This window comes from Hyperolius riggenbachi, chromosome 4 (assembly GCF_040937935.1).
Source record: "Hyperolius riggenbachi isolate aHypRig1 chromosome 4, aHypRig1.pri, whole genome shotgun sequence".
Lineage (NCBI taxonomy): Eukaryota > Metazoa > Chordata > Amphibia > Anura > Hyperoliidae > Hyperolius > Hyperolius riggenbachi.
This window is the reverse complement of record NC_090649.1, coordinates 269,940,329-269,957,430: the sequence shown is the minus strand read 5'-3', so window position 1 is coordinate 269,957,430 and position 17,102 is coordinate 269,940,329. Positions and strand designations below refer to the sequence as shown.

General features: G+C 42.6%; 1 protein-coding gene across 1 annotated transcript in view; it reads right to left on the bottom strand.

The window, feature by feature from the left end:
- LOC137570721 (glutamyl-tRNA(Gln) amidotransferase subunit A, mitochondrial-like) overlaps nt 1-17,102 on the bottom strand; it is a 78,313-nt gene that overhangs the window by 29,427 nt on the left and 31,784 nt on the right. The window contains exons 5-6 of the mRNA XM_068279426.1: nt 14,436-14,612; nt 826-1,001 (exon numbers count right to left, since the gene is read on the bottom strand). Coding sequence (XP_068135527.1) covers nt 826-1,001; nt 14,436-14,612 — 353 coding nt within the window. The remainder of the gene's footprint in view (nt 1-825; nt 1,002-14,435; nt 14,613-17,102) is intronic.

The following is a 17,102-nucleotide window of genomic DNA, read 5'->3' as shown; positions in this document are numbered from 1 at the left end:
CGAGAACAAGGGTGGGGAGGGCAAAGAGCCAGTTTGTCCTAAGTGGATGAGGACCCACAAAAGTAAGTGTTCTATGCTTTTTATTGATACCTTGTTCAAATAAAGATTGATTTACAGAACTCCACACTGAGGGAGTCCCTCCTCTTAGGTTTTGTCTCCAAATGTATGGGCATCCAAGAGATTGGAGTTGATAGAGGGTGTATCCTGGTATACAAGGAACAGACAGTGGAAAGTGGAATTCAGATGATAATGGATATGTTCTGATATCCAAAAAAGCTGGGTTGTTCCTTTTTTTATATCTTCTAGTGACATCATCATATTCAGTTTATTTATTTCTTCAACTGGCTTTTTCATCAGTATACGTCTTTCACTTCCTTTTTTAATTTCTTTGTAAATCTTGACTGCAGGATCACTGCTGCTCTCTGCTCCTCACGACACTACGGCTGTTCCTCCCCAGAACCAACCAGTGCAAACACACCACTGCTGGGCATCATTGCCACCATCACACTTCTGTAGGGTACCCCTGACCTTGAGATCTCTGCTGCACCGCTGCTGCCATCCAGCACTCTATCCAAATAAAATAAAGAGAGCTTCAGCAAGGGCATCTTTAAAACTCTTGCCGGGCCTCTCAATTGGTCCACTAACTGGACCAGTGGGGATCCTTGGTAAGTTTAAGGACCAATGAGAAGCCCTGGAGGAAGTGTCGGGGGTGCCCAACAGAGGTGTGGTGGGTTACAGATGTAAATGTACTTGTCTATAATTATGTGCATGGAATTATATGCAAAATCATTTATTTCCTTTATACAATGAAGTACAGTAAATTACCAAGGACTGTTGCTGCATCGTCCACACATCTAGTTAAAATCCCAGGAACATCCATGGAGTTTACTAGAGGAATAAGCCCATGACGAGAAACAAGTCCATATGTAGGTTTAAGGCCCACTACGCCACAGTGAGCAGCTGGATTCCTGGTAGATCCTCCAGTATCTGACCCCAGAGCCCTGTTTAAAGTCAGTTTGAAAAAGAAAACATCAATATGAGAATAAGGATACTTATACAATAAAGAGCTCCAGGGTGCTTCATATAGAACATCATTCAAGTTATATCAGTAATTGCAATTAATATTTGCAGTGAAATTTAGGTAAAATAAATTCCTTTATACTCACCTCCTTTGGTACAGTCCTAGCAGTGCAAGGTTCCAGCACTCTTTTCTCCCTTCAGGTGCAGGTTCTCCACCACAGCGTTTGATTGTACAGATTATGATGCATTAGTGTGAGCGAAATGGTGGCTGAAAGTGGAGTTAAATTCTATAGCAGATCATACCAGCTGAGTTTCTATACTAGGGGAAGTGTGCCTTCAGAATATAAATTAGGAGACCTAGTAATTGTGGGACAGTCGCACCGGAGGGAAGTTTAGAGATTTATTTTCAAGCCAGGCCTTAGATTTTCATGGCCTTCTATTTTAAATACATGTTCCCCCTTGACTGTAATCTGCAGTGATAGATTCAAATAGTGGTTACTGTTCCTTTAATGACTGACTAATTTAACATGTGTTTGAACAAGTTTGCATCCATAAGTAAACATTTTGTCTATAAGCTGTAAACCAAGTAGTCAGCCTCTAAGGAACTCCAATGAAAATAATGTAATAAATAGTGCTTCATTTTTGCAATAATTATGTACAAATTATTTAGTCAGAGTTTGACCTTTTTACAATCTTTCCTCTGCCTGATTTACATTCTGACATTTATTACATGGTGCCATTTTTACTGTTGGCAGGTGATGTCAGGGGAAGGAGATGCGGCTTGCTTTTTTGGCAACTGTAAACAGCTGTTATTTCCCACGATGCAACAAGGCTCCCACCTGCGCAGTACGCTCCGGTCCACGTGATGGTGATTGACAGCGCCGCTCGTGCAGGGGCAGTACAGGCCGACCTCCAGGTCGGCCTAGCGTCATCACCACGGACCGGCAGGCAGAGGCGACGAATGGCGGAGGACAGAGCTGCGGCGAGGGACATGCTGGGAGCTTGGGGCTGGACGAAGTAGCACTTATTTTGCTTTACAATGCCTGATAACTCCTTTAAGGGGAAACATATAAATGTATTGGAATGACCTAGTCATAGTCCAGACTTTAATCCATTAGATAATCTGTGGTCAGACTTGAAGATAGCAGATCACAAGTGAAAAAACATCCAACATGACGAATCCCCATCACTTTCGCCTTGAGAAATGGGCAAAAATCCCTGTGGCAAGCTCATAGAGACTGATACAAAGCATCCTGCAGCTGTAATTGCCACAAAAGGTGGCTCCACAAAGTACTGACTTTGGGGGGAGGGGGAGGAGAGACGTTTTCAATTATCTTGTCCAATTTGTTGTTTGCTTGAAAAAAAACCAAATAATACTGCTTCAAAATAGTAGGCATGTTCTGTCAATGAAATGGTGCATATTCTCGAGCAATCCATTTTAATTTCCGGATGTGAGGCAACAAAACATGAAAAATGCAGAGGGGTTGAATACTTTTGAAAGGCACTGTATCTTTTTGTTACCATCCGCCTTGGGTTCTCTTTAACGTGTGCAAACTGAGGTGTCTGAGCTGAACATTCCTGACAGATTTGCTTCTCTACTTCCCTGTTCTGTTTAACACTTTCCTTCCAAGCCAATACACACAGCACTACATTAACCCTATGGTGAGAAGAGGCGAGAAAAGCAAAGGTTTAAAAATGTGGATTCAGACTGATTGTTTACTGCCTTTGTCAAGCAATGTTATTGAATAAAACGAGCTAAAAAAAGTGAATTCACGTCTCTTCTGTCACAAAGACACTATGCATAGCGATTTATCAACTGCTATGAAGAAACAGAAACCCTGCAGGTTAATGAATCGGCTTCAATCTTTCCATGGGTATCCTGCCTGCACATTAACAGGAAATCTGTGTTTGCTGTAAAAATAGCGTATGCAAAAATAAGCGAACTCTTTCCATGAGCAAAATCAAATGTAAAGCTCACCACTTACTGGTCTTTTGTTTAGTATTTTACATACACAGACCTGAATGCAAATATGTTCCAGACACAGAGCACATATGGAGCTGGGGCAAGCAAACAGACCATTACTTAGCAAAACTGCTATATTTTATTGTGGACCATATAAATACTAAATAATAATAATTGTGGACAAAGGCATACAGTAAAGTATTGGTCAGTGACTTTCCCTTTCCCACCGACGGTAGTGCAGAGTATAGCTGGGAACTCCAGCGCCTGGAATCATGAGTAGGTGAGTTTGAGTGTGCTGCCTTTATCCCCCCCTGCTGCGCTCTGTAATGCTGCGGGGAGGAGGGCAAATACGGGGGAAGGGGGTGGATGCAGCAGCAGAGCGGGGCGGACGTGGATGGTGGCACACTTCATGAGAGGGGCCGAGGACAGGGATAGAGGACAGATGCTGGCTCCCCTCCCTGTGCCCTAGCAGCCTGCACGACAGATCCAACCGATATTGTGTCAGCACTTAACACCTGCATAGTGGGGCGGCCAGAGACAGACAGTGGCGTAGAAGGGGAAAACTTGCAGGACATAGGCTTCAGTCAATCAGGCTGAATTAGCTGTACCTGGGGGGAATAAGTAAAGAAGGGGAGGAGAGTAAAAGGAAAAAAAATCTGGCATGCATGGCAACTTCCTTTGTGGGGCAGATGTACGAACTAAGTGACAGGGGGCATGGGGAAATTATATTCTTATGGAAAAGAAAAGGAAGATTGATTAAGAACTTTGGATTGCCTGTTAAGCATACCTCTTACTTATTTAACGGATAGAATTAGATAATTAATTTAGCATTATTTGCCAAAGTTACACTTTAAACTATACACTGAGAAGTTGATAGCAACCCCCCTGTGCAGGAACATGATCTAGCCCTGCAGAGCCCGATACTTTTGTATCTAAAACTGACGGACGATTTTACAGCAGAGAGGCAGAGCTGTGTGAGGTAGGAAATTGCTCCTAGTACTTGTGGTACAAAAAAAGTAAAAAAAAAAAAAAGTTGTTTTAATCGATAGTTTTCCTTTAATATAATAGAAATCTGTGAGGGGTTTACTTTAAAACTATGCAACAGGGATACAGAGGTGTCAGAATTCTAGCGGTTTTATTTATGCAGGAAAAGCTGTCATATATGTGTTTTAAGTTTTAATGTTCTATGCAAAATTTCATTGTAAACTGTAAAGTTGGGTTACTTCTTTAATATATTGCTATGTGATATCTCAGCATATTCCAGGCTGTAAAGCTTATAAGATTATTTTAACTTGCAAGCTGGAAGACTGTTGGCGTACTGGTTACAAGAAGCCAAAACATTCTTTGTTAATGTCAAGGTTAGACTGCACAGTATGTGTAAGACAGAATGCTAGTTCAAAATTCACATTACTGCAATAATTATAAATGCACATTTTCTTAATTATTACACATAGATATTATTAATCTAAATATGAATGATCAATACAGCCCTTCTAAAGAAATAAATAGTTATTGTTAAACCCTATATAATAGAATTGAATACTTTGAAATATATTTTGAAAAGCTGGATTATGTCAGTGATGATTTGGGTCTGTGAAACATTCTTGTGAGATTGTTTTGGTTTTAGAGGGTTGTTGACGTGTTCTTGTACAAGGCCGTTACAGCCAGCAAGGAAAAATTTTACAGCTAGAGAATGTAAAAAATATGAAAGAGATAAAACAATAAGGTGTTTTCCCAATTAGTTAAAGATGATTCAATGATGCCACCTGGCAGTTTAATAGTCTTATAAAATTAATATTATTTGTTATGACATAGTGACCTCTTGCGGTGGAAGTTATTATATTTATTTCTTCATCAGAAAGGCAAATATGTGGAAAATGATTTTATATTATTCAGATTTAATATGCAATTATTTCTTATATGATTATTGTTTTAAGAAGAATTATATAATAAGCTTTATATTTAAATAAGTATATTAGAAGCCCTGTATGTTTCAATAAGCCTTAAATTGCTGAAGGCTCTTACAGGTCTGTGTACAGTGTTATAGTGTCAACCTGACCAATCTTATGTCTGGGAAAGTACCGAGACATTCCAACATAATTAGCAGAGAACACTTTGTTTAGTCTCAATGTCTGGGGAAGCCAGCAGATAAGATGGCTGGTGACGTCCATTTTTAATTAACTGCGTCAGAAATGACCTGATTAGAATGTGTAAACATTGCAAACCTACATTAATTCCCACAAGATAAGGTAATTAAGGAATTTATAAACAATAATATTGTGATTTAGGTATTCAAAACATAGATAGCGTTTGACGCACAGAAGCTTTAGCCAATCAGAGCCTGGGATTTAGGGAAAGTCCAGATTAGGCAGCCATATTGCATCCAATCCCTATAAAAGTAGAGGCTGAAAGCTCATAGTTTGCAGAAGCCCAACAATCTCCTGAGAAGACACATGAGGCATAAGCTACCTTCCCACACGTGGTTTTAGATGCTGAAGAGATGACAGAGAAGGGGTAATATGCTTAATATTCTGGTGATTTACTTTATTAATTTTTCAGCATTCAGCAAGTTTTGTTAAGATGTTAGCAAGACGTTTTTTAGAAGCTATTTTTTATGCTATTTCTTTGAGAAGATTACTATAAGTTTTACACAGCTACTAGATACACAGCTATTAATACAAATGAGACTACTTTTGATCTTATTCTTCAAAACACAACCCTTATATTCTTTTTTTGAATGTACTTAGAAGATTGATGATCGCTTGGCTCTAAAGCCTTGATAAGAGGGAATACTGTTATAAGTAAACACTACTTGGAACTGTTCATACTTTGTATATATGCTGTATGATAAGCAAATACAATTTTTTATATAAAATCATATACTGAGTGCTCTGATTCATTTTGATGATTCATCATCAACCTATAATTACTGTTATAGAGGGTTCAGACCCCACTATGCCGGATTTATATGATAGCAACGCTTTAAGGGCTGGTCCTTTACTGAGTAAGCAATCATGAAAAAGGCAAGAACCGCTCAGGTTTTTGACAGAGGCGCCAGAAGAATAAAAATGTCCTAAAAGTTACACATTTGTGGAGGCAGTAGTGGATTTACCTCCTCCAAACAGACACAAGATATGGCAACAAAGTTTAGCAGAACAAATTTATTTACATACTCCAGGGGAAAATGCAACGCGTTTCGCAGGTATGACCCTGCTTCAGCAGGCAAAAGGTGGGAGTAGGTACAGTTCAGGTCTGTAGCTGGGCCAAGCGCCTCTGGAGTCTGTAAATTTTTATTTACTCTACCAACTTCATCCCATATACCCAGTACATACTACACTATATTTGGCTCTTCGTGTCCCTATTTTTGTTCACTTTAAAACTATGTGTTACCTTATTAACTACCTCCTGCTAATGTAAATATCAGTTCAAAGCCCAGACAAGCAGCTAAGGCAACAAGTGGGAGTAACTTTCCAGCAGTCAAATCACTCTTGAGAGGAGCCACTGCAAACAGGCACCTGCTCTGATTATGTATTTCATGTTTGGCGGCCATTTTCATTGTTTACAAAAACAATGAATAAAACAGTGATTTTATCACCAAGAAAGCAGCGGGTGCGGTGAAAATGTCACAGAGGGGGCTAGGAGAAGACAACAAACAGGCTGGTACATTTATTTATGTAAGATTTTCACAGTACATATTCTCTTTAACATTACTGCCTATAGTGGCGCATGGTATGCACAAATTTCCTTGCCCCGCTTTGCATAGTTTTGCCTCAAAAAAGGGAAAACTGTTTGCTACAATCATTCCAGGGACTGTCACCAGGACATAAAGGACACCATCCATTAAATAGTTAACAGTTCAGCAGCCTCCATCAATGTGCAGCTTTTCCATATCGCAGGCTTGCATCAAAGTTGTAGTGTTAGAGTGGATAGAGATATCTTACTTCTACACACTATCACTGCTGTCAATTTAGCCATAAACGGTTTGCCTGCAACAATGCAGGATAAGAGCACATGACTGCTACTTGCCAGACACCTGACATCATGGGCTGGCATAACTCTAGGATACTACCACTGACTTGCTCCCTCTTGTATGTTCAATGGATAAGGCTTCAGGAATGTCAGGTCGGCAGAAAGTAGTGAAGAGGGCACCTGTCCTCTATTATGCAGGAAAACTTTATTTTTCAAACAACTAATGTGACAGCAGTGATGGTGGGAATGAGATCATCAGGGATATATGTCTGCTGAGTCTGCCCAGAGCTACTCTTCAGATTACAGCAGAGAAAGGTGAGGTCACCACACTGGGCCTGTTATCTTTGCAAGAGTTTCTGCACTGCAAGAATGACTGGGAAGGACTTATAAATATTTTATCAGGTAAGATGGCTCACAGATATAGATTTCAGCTGTGTGTTTACTTGTGTCACTCAGGTTATAATCTGACTAGAAGGCCTCTTTTCCACGGGCAGCTGAAGGCTGTCACTGGCCTGGCACTTGCTACCACTCGGCACAGGTGGTGGACAGACGCCCACCCACATGGAGTTGCACCTGAGCACGTCTCAGATGCAACTCCATGGGGGGTCCTGGCCAAAGGTGAAAACATTTGGTAAAGGTGGTGTTACCAAATGCTGCCATTTGGCTGGGCAGTTGAATAATTAGCTCAGCAGCACGTGGAAAAGAGTCCTAACAGTTTTTATACTTGTATATATTTGATTGGCCCCATATTGAAATTCCATACAATTTAAATTACATTTGCATGCACGCTGAAATTATTTGCAGTTTATACACCATATCACATTTACAGTATCATTTTCTAAATGGTCAGCACACCAATCTGTTATAAAGTCTGTCAAGTCCATGTTTATTCAAGAATCTGCAAATGTACTGACAATTATTTCAGGGTCTCACTTTCACTTACAGGTTCCCTTTCATCAAGGTAAACAGATAAAGTGGGCCCTGTGAGGCCCAAAACAATTGTCAGTACATTGACAGATACTTGAAAAAACACAGACTTGATTATAACAGAGTGGTGTGCTGACCATTTTGAAAAATTATACATTATGGGTGTCAGCCAATCACTACTTAGCATTTGGGTAATTAGTACTTGACTAATGTTTGCACTTCTTGAGGTCAAATGCTTATATGCTAATATAGCTTTTTGTGTGTTGCTCTGTGTCCGTTTGACATGGCGAAAAAGCCCAAGTATAAGGCATGCTAGATGATAAGCATGCTTGGATGCTACTTTAATGACAGAACAGCATTCTATGAGAAGTTTAGAGCTAGTCAGTGAGGAGCTAGAGGGAGCGTTAACCATTAATATTAACCTTCAAAAATATTTTAAAATGTGAGCTTTCTGGAGTGCTGAACAAGTGCTGCCTCAGCACCAAGGACAGCTGCAGATGTGCGGCAACAACTGATTTAGCTCAGCATTCAATAATAGTGAAGGAGTGGTGCAGTTCTGGGGTTATTTGTGTGAGCAAAATAAATCAAAGGAAAAAAAACAAAAAAAAACACCCTTTCTTAAGTGAACTGAGTGAGAATTAAATTAACTACTTAAGGACCTTGATGATTGAAATCTACGCCCTGTTTTGATGGCTGACTGCCAGGGCGTAGATTTCAATCAACCGATGCCGCGTGTTATCGCCACTTTTGTTGCTCCCGACGATCTCGCAGCTGTCTCCCCGCTGCAGCTCACTCGCTCTGCCGTCTTTATAATGGCAGAGCACTGTGAGCGGGTCAGGAGCTGATTTCATTGGCTCCTAACCCTGTCTATCAATGTAAGCAGCTCCCATTGGCTTACATTGATAGGCACGGTCAGGAGCCAATGAAAGCGGCTCCTGGCCGGCTCACAGGAACTCTGCCGTTATAGAGAAGGCGGAGTAAGTGGCCCAGGTTCCCGACGTGCAGCGGTGGTGGCAGACGAGTGCGGCAATTCGTCGGTATTCGTTGCTATTCCGCCGTTTCTGGTACCAGCGGTCTCTGGTCCTTAAGGGTGTTTTGGTGAATCAAACCCCTAATGTTGTTTTCATTGAAATGTACCTTTAAAAAAGGACCACTATTGTGAAAAAAGTAGGTAGTTAAAATCTGACAGAACCGACAGGTTTTGGGCCAGTCCATCTCATGAGGGATTCTCAGGGTTTTCTATATTTTCAACAGCATTTCCTGAACAGCAGTTTAACCACTTGAGGACCACAGTCTTTTCGCCCCTTAAGGACCAGAGCCTTTTTTTCCATTCAGACCACTGCAGATTTCACGGTTTATTGCTCGGTCATACAACCTACCACCTAAATGAATTTTACCTCCTTTTCTTGTCACTAATAGTTTTCTTTTGGTGCTATTTGATTGCTGCTGCGAGTTTTAGTTTTTATTATATTCATCAAAAAATACATGAAATTTGTAAAAAAAAAAAATGACTTTTTTAACTTTCTGTGCTGACACTTTTCAAATAAAGTAAAATTTCCTATACATTTGAGCGCGAAAGTTATTCTGCTACATGTCTTTGATGAAAAAAAAAACACTCAGTGTATATTTATTGGATTGGGTAAAAGTTCTAGCGTTTACAAACTATGGTGCAAAAAGTGAATTTTCCCATTTTAAAGCATCTCTGACTTTTCTGACCACCTGTCAGGTTTCATGAGGTGCTAAAATTCCAGGATAGTATAAATACCCCCCAAATGACCCCATTTTGGAAAGAAGACATCCCAAAGTATTCACAAAGAGGCATGGTGAGTTCATAGAAGATTTTATTTTTTGTCACAAGTTTGCGGAAAATGACACTTTGTGACAAAAAAGAAAGAAAAAAAAGTTTCCATTTCTTCTAACTTGCGACAAAAAAAATGAAATCTGCCACGGACTCACGATGCTCCTCTCTGAATACCTTGAAGTGTCTACTTTCCAAAATGGGGTCATTTGTGGTGTGTGTTCACTGTCCTGGCATTTTGGGGGGGGCCTAATTGTAAGCACCCCTGTAAAGCCTAAAGATGCTCATTGGACTTTGGGCCCCTTAGCGCAGTTAGGCTGCAAAAAAGTGCCACACATGTGGTATTGCCGTACTCAGGAGAAGTAGTTTAATCTGTTTTGGGGTGTATTTTTACACATACCCATGCTGGGTGGGAGAAATATCTCTGTAAATGACAATTTTTTGTTTTTTTCCGTAAATGACAATTTTTTGATTTTTTTTACACACAATTGTCTATTTACAGAGATATTTCTCCCACTCAGCATGGGTATGTATAAAAATACACCCCAAAACACATTATACTACTTCTTCTGAGTACGGCGATACCACATGTGACACTTTTTTGCAACCTAGGTGCGCTAAGGGGCCTAACGTCCTATTCACAGGTCATTTTGAGGCATTTGGATTCTAGACTACTCATCACGGTTTAGGCCCCCTAAAATGTCAGGGCAGTATAGGAACCCCACAAGTGACCAAATTTTAGAAAGAAGACACCCCAAGGTATTCTGTTAGGAGTATGGTGAGTTCATAGAAGACTTTTTTTTTGTCACAAGTTAGCGGAAAATGACACTTTGTGAAAAAAACCCCAATACAAATCAATTTCCGCTAACTTGTGACAAAAAATAAAATCTTCTATGAACTCGTCATACACCTAACAGAATACCTTGGGGTGTCTTCTTTCTAAAATGGGGTCACTTGTGGGGTTCCTATACTGCCCTGGAATTTTAGGGGCCCTAAAACGTGAGGAGTAGTCTTGAACCCAAATGTCTCAAAATGACCTGTGAAATCCTAAAGGTACTCATTGGACTATGGGCCCCTTAGCACAGTTAGGCTGCAAAAAAGTGTCACACATGTGGTATCGCCGTACTCAGGAGAAGTAGTATAATGTGTTTTGTGGTGTATTTTTATATATAACCATGCTGGGTAGGAGAAATATCTCTGTAAATGACACATTTCTGATTTTTTTTTTACACACAATTGTCCATTTACAGAGAGATTTCTCCCACCCAGCATGGGTATGTGTAAAAATACACCCCAAAACACATTATACTACTTCTCCTGAGTACGGCGATACCACATGTGACACTTTTTTGCAACCTAGGTGCGCTAAGGGGCCTAACGTCCTATTCACAAGTCATTTTGAGGCATTTGGATTCTAGACTACTTATCACGGTTTAGGCCCCCTAAAATGCCAGGGCAGTATAGGAACCCCACAAGTGACCCAATTTTAGAAAGAAGACACCCCAAGGTATTCCGTTAGGTGTATGGTGAGTTCATGGAAGATTTTATTTTTTGTCACAAGTTAGTGAAAAATGACACTTTGTGAAAAAAACAATAAAAATCAATTTCCGCTACCTTTTGACAAAAAATAAAATCTTCTATGAACTCGTCATACACCTAACAGAATACCTTGGGATGTCTTTTTTCTAAAAAGGGGTCACTTGTGGGGTTCCTATACTGCCCTGGCATTTTACGGGCCCAAAACCGTGAGTAGTCTGGAAACCAAATTTCTCAAAATGACTGTTCAGGGGTATAAGCATCTGCAAATTTTGATGACAGGTGGTCTATGAGGGGGCAAATTTTGTGGAACCGGTCATAAGCAGGGTGGCCTCTTAGATGACAGGTTGTATTGGGCCTGATCTGATGGATAGGAGTGCTAGGGGGGTGACAGGAGGTGATTGATGGGTGTCTCAGGGGGTGGTTAGAGGGGAAAATAGATGCAATCAATGCACTGGGGAGGTGATCGGAAGGGGGTCTGAGGGGGATCTGAGGGTTTGGCCGAGTGATCAGGAGCCCACACGGGGCAAATTAGGGCCTGATCTGATGGGTAGGTTTGCTAGGGGGTGACAGGTGGTGACGGGAGGTGATTGATGGGTGTCTCAAGGTGTGATTAGAGGGGGGAAATAGATGCAAGCAACGCACTGGCGAGGTGATCAGGGCAGGGGTCTGAGGGCGTTCTGAGGGTGTGGGCGGGTGATTGGGTGCCCTAGGGGCAGATAGGGGTCTAATCTGATGGGTATCAGTGACAGGGGCTGATTGATGGGTGATCAGTGGGTGATTAGATGGCAGAACAGATGTAAACAATGCACTTTGGAGGTGATCTGAGGGTAGGTCTGGGGCAATCTGATGGTGTGGGTGGGTGATCAGATTGCCCACAAGGGGCAGGTTAGGAGCTGATTGAGGGGTGGCAGTGACAGGGGGTGATTGACAGGTGATCAGTGGATTATTATAGGGAAGAAAAGATGTAAATAATGCACTGGCGAATTGATAAGGGGGGGTCTGAGGGCAATCTGAGCGTGTGAGCAGGTGATTGAGTGCCCGCAAGGGGCAGATTAGGGTCTAATCAGATGGGTAACAGTGACAGGTGGTGATAGGGGGTGATTGATGGGTAATTAGTGGGTGTTTAGAGGAGAGAACAGATGTAAACACTGCACTTGGGAGGTGATCTGATGTCGGATCTGCGGGCGATCTATTGGTGTGGGTGGGTGATCAGATTGCCCGCAAGGGGCAGGTTAGGGGCTGATTGATGGGTGGCAGTGACAGGGGCTGATTGATGGGTGATTGATAGGTGATTGAGAGGTGATCAGTGGGTTATTACAGGGAAGAACAGATGTAAATAATGCACTGGCGAATTGATAAGGGGGGGGTCTGAGGGCAATCTGAGCGTGTGGGCGGGTGATTGGGTGCGCGCAAGGGGCAGATTAGGGTCTAATCTGATGGGTAACAGTGACAGGTGGTGATAGGGGGTGATTGATGGGTAATTAGTGGGTGATTAGATGGCAGAACAGATGTAAACAATGCACTTTGGAGGTGATCTGAGGGTAGGTCTGGGGCAATCTGATGGTGTGGGTGGGTGATCAGATTGCCCACAAGGGGCAGGTTAGGAGCTGATTGAGGGGGGGCAGTGACAGGGGGTGATTGACAGGTGATCAGTGGATTATTATAGGGAAGAAAAGATGTAAATAATGCACTGGCGAATTGATAAGGGGGGGGGGGTCTGAGGGCAATCTGAGCGTGTGGGCGGGTGATTGGGTGCCCGCAAGGGGCAGATTAGGGTCTAATCTGATGGGTATCAGTGACAGGGGCTGATTGATGGGTGATCAGTGGGTGATTAGATGGCAGAACAGATGTAAACAATGCACTTTGGAGGTGATCTGAGGGTAGGTCTGGGGCAATCTGATGGTGTGGGTGATCAGATTGCCCACAAGGGGCAGGTTAGGAGCTGATTGAGGGGTAGCAGTGACAGGGGGTGATTGACAGGTGATTGACAGGTGATCAGTGGATTATTACAGGGAAGAAAAGATGTAAATAATGCACTGGCGAATTGATAAGGGGGGGGGGGGTCTGAGGGCAATCTGAGCGTGTGGGCGGGTGATTGGGTGCGCACAAGGGGCAGATTAGGGTCTTAATCTGATGGGTAACAGTGACAGGTGATGATAGGGGGTGATTGATGGGTAATTAGTGGGTGTTTAGAGGAGAGAACAGATGTAAACACTGCACTTGGGAGGTGATCTGATTTTGGATCTGCGGGCGATCTATTGGTGTGGGTGGGTGATCAGATTGCCTGCAAGTGGCGGGTTAGGGGCTGATTGATGGGTGGCAGTGACAGGGGGTGATTGATGGGTGATCAGTGGGTTATTACAGGGGGGATAGGAGCATACAGTACACGGGAGGGGGGGGGGGTCGATCAGGAGCGAGCAGGGGGCAGTTTAGGGTTAAAAAAAAAATAGCGTTGACAGATAGTGACAGGGAGTGATTGATGGGTGATTAGGGGGGGTGACTGGGTGCAAACAGTGGTCTGGGCAGGGGGGGGGGGGGGTCTGAGGGGTGCTGTGGGCAATCAGGGGGCAGGGTAGGGGAAAATCAGTGTGCTTGGGTGCAGACTAGGGTGGCGGCTGCAGCCTGCCCTGGTGATCCCACGGACACTGAGACCACCAGGGCAGGAGGCAGCCTGTATAATAGGCTTTGTATACATTACAAAGCCTATTATACCCTTTGCATGCGGCGAGCCGGGTGCTAGTAACCTGCCGGCGCTTCCTAACGGCCGGCGGGTTACAGCGCGAGGGGGGGCGGAGCCAGTCACCGGCGGCTGATCGCGTCACGAATGACGCGATCGCCGCATAACCACGCCCGCCGTCGCCTCCGCCGATGGGCGTATTGCGGTCGTTTAGGCCCAGTCTTTGCTGCCGCCCATCGGCTGGGGGCGGTCGGCAAGTGGTTAACTGCCAAAATAGTAAGATACCAGCCAGCCTCCCTACTCACTTGCACACTATTTTGTCAGTTAGGCTTTGTAACTGCTTGCTGTTCAGGAAATGCTGTTGAAAACAAAACAGAAAAGCCCTGAGAATCCCCCATGAGGAGATGGACTGGCCCAAAACCTGTCGGTTCAGTCTTTTATCTGCCTTCTTTTTTCGCGATAGTGGTCCTTTAAAAAAACACCATGATATTAAAAAAATAATAATAATAGAAAAGGATTTGACATGATGCTTAGATTCTTACACATAGCAAGTTCCTGCAGACACAGCAGTAGCACTTCCACCTGAGCTTCCACCTGTAATTACCCAATCAGAATCTTCATCAATCAAAGAGCCACATTCTACCCTCTTCTCCCTGTATGGCTTTGAATAGCTCCATGGATTTCTTACTGGACCAAATATGCTGTCAGTACTCCCAGACCTACATTAGAAATAAAAGAAAATGTTAAAACTCCAACTACAGACAGAAATGTTTTTAAATTTGTGAAGGAACTCAGTTGCGGAGCTTGTTTTTGTCTAGGTATAAACGACTTGATTAGCTAAGGTTTAAGTAAATCACTTTTAAATTATAGGGTTTTTTCTTTGGTGATTCTCGTAAGGGCCAAGAATACCTAGGTGAGAAGTAGGGAGAGACCGGGAGCCCAATCGTGCAGTATCGTCAGGTATAGGGAGGATAAACTCATAAATATATACCGTATAAACTCGCAAGCAAGCCGACCCGCATATAAGCTGACCCCCCAACTTTTACCTGAAAAACCAGGAAAAAATGATTGACCTTCATATAAGCCGGGGGTAGGTAATGCTGGCTGCCTCAGTGTGCTGCTGTGAATTAGTTACGAGCAGGAGAGGGGAATAGAGGAAGCGGCGCCGGCTAAGGTAATAGCAGCGGCGGCCGCGGGGGGAGACCACGGTCCATATGACTCACAAGCAAGCCGACCCCCCAACTTTTGGCCCACTTTTTGGGGCTCAAAAATTTGGCTTGCTTGCGAGTATATACGGTACTCACAGAGGTGGGTTGCAGTTCCTGCAACCACCATATAGGCCTGCGGGAAATTAAACGTCCTTGCATGGTACTCCAGGTCCTGCTGGATACTGGATGGTAACTCTACTGTAGTACAATAGACTATCCAGAAAAACTGAAAAGCTATTACCTCTAAACGAGGACTGACTGGTAATGGGTAAGATAGAGGTGCCCAATGTGTGTTCTATTTTAGTATTTTAAAATACAAATAAAAAATTATAATAAAAAGAGGTAATCGCTTACCTCTCCAGAAGATATAGACACAAGTTTAACGGGAAAAAAAGTTTTTATTCAAAAAGCAATCTGACAATGCGTTTCACGGGTCATGGCCCGTTTCCTCAGGTCAATACAAAATGAGGAAGCGGGCCATGACCCGTGAAATGCGTTGTCAGATGGTTTTTTGAATAAAAACTTTTTTCCAGTTAAACTGGTGTCTATATCTTCTGGAGAGGTAAGCAATTACCTCTCTTTTTATTATAGAATTTATTTGTATTTTAAAATACTAAAATAGAACACACATTGGGCGCATCCGTCCACACCCTTTACCACTTTTAAATTAACTGATCAGCAAAGATGGTAAATGAATTGCTAATAATTCTGGGTTGCAAGTAAACTGAATACAGTAGTTATTAGCATGTCATTGACCATCTCCACTTATAAGGAGACAAGTAAAAATATTTTTCATCCAAAGAATGACATTTTAAAAAAATATTTATGTCATAGAAATATCTAATTTTTACTCAAACACCAGGATAAACAAACAATGGCATAGCTACAAATCTAGAGGTCTCAGAGTAAACCGTGGACCTGGGATGTCCCCTACCCCACCCCACATACTTCACACACAGTACACTCTCTCTGGGATTAACGAAAGCAAGCCAAGTATGGAAACACTAAAGTCCAGATTTATAGCATCCTCTCCCCCTTTACCCTAGATGAGATAGACCACTTTACTTACGGTAACGTCTTTTCCAGTAGTCAGGAGGGCAGCAACCCTGGATGAGACCTGTCTCCCTCCCCACCGTGGACAGGAAACTGAAAAAGAAGAATTTGCATAAGCAATAGGCAGCCACATAAAAAGGTACTCACTTGCTGCAATACCTCAGTTAATAAAAAAGATGACACGGACACTAAAAATGCTTACACAAACCTTTAATTCTTCCACCCACTAGGGGCGGGTTGGAGGGGTGCTGTCCTCCTGACTACTGGAAAAGACGTTATCGTAAGTAAAGTTGTCTTTCCCAGAGCGTCACTCGGACAGCACCCCTGGATGAGACGATATACCAGAGATTAGGCTTAGGGCGGGACCACTGCTTGCAAAACCTTCCTTACGAAGGATAAATCTGCCCCAGCAGATACATTAAGTCTATAGTGCTTCACAAAGGTGTTATGACTCGACCATGTTGCAGCTCTGCATATCTGATCAATAGAGGCCCCTTCCCTCTCTGCCCATGAAGTTGAAATACCTATCATGGAATGAGCTCTGATAGAAGAGTTTAATATTTTCCCTTGTGCTTGATATGCTGATGCAATTGCTTGCTTGATCTAGCGTGCCAAGGTTGTTTTTGAAGCTTTATTGCCCCTGGACTTGCCTGCAAACAAAACGAAGATTGCATCTGATTTCCTCCAGGAACTAGTCCATTCCAAGCAATGTAATAAACATCTCCTAACATCTAGGGAATGAAGTCTTTTTATCTTATCATTTGAAGGGCTTTCACAAAATGAAGGAATATAAATTTCCTGGTTCCTGTGGAACGAAGAAAGTACCTTAGGTAGAAATGTTGCGTCAGGACATAATGTTACTCTATCTTCTGAAACAATACAGGAAGGCTCTTTTATGGATAATGCTTGCAATTCACCTATTCTCCTCGTTGTAGTAATTGCCAGAAG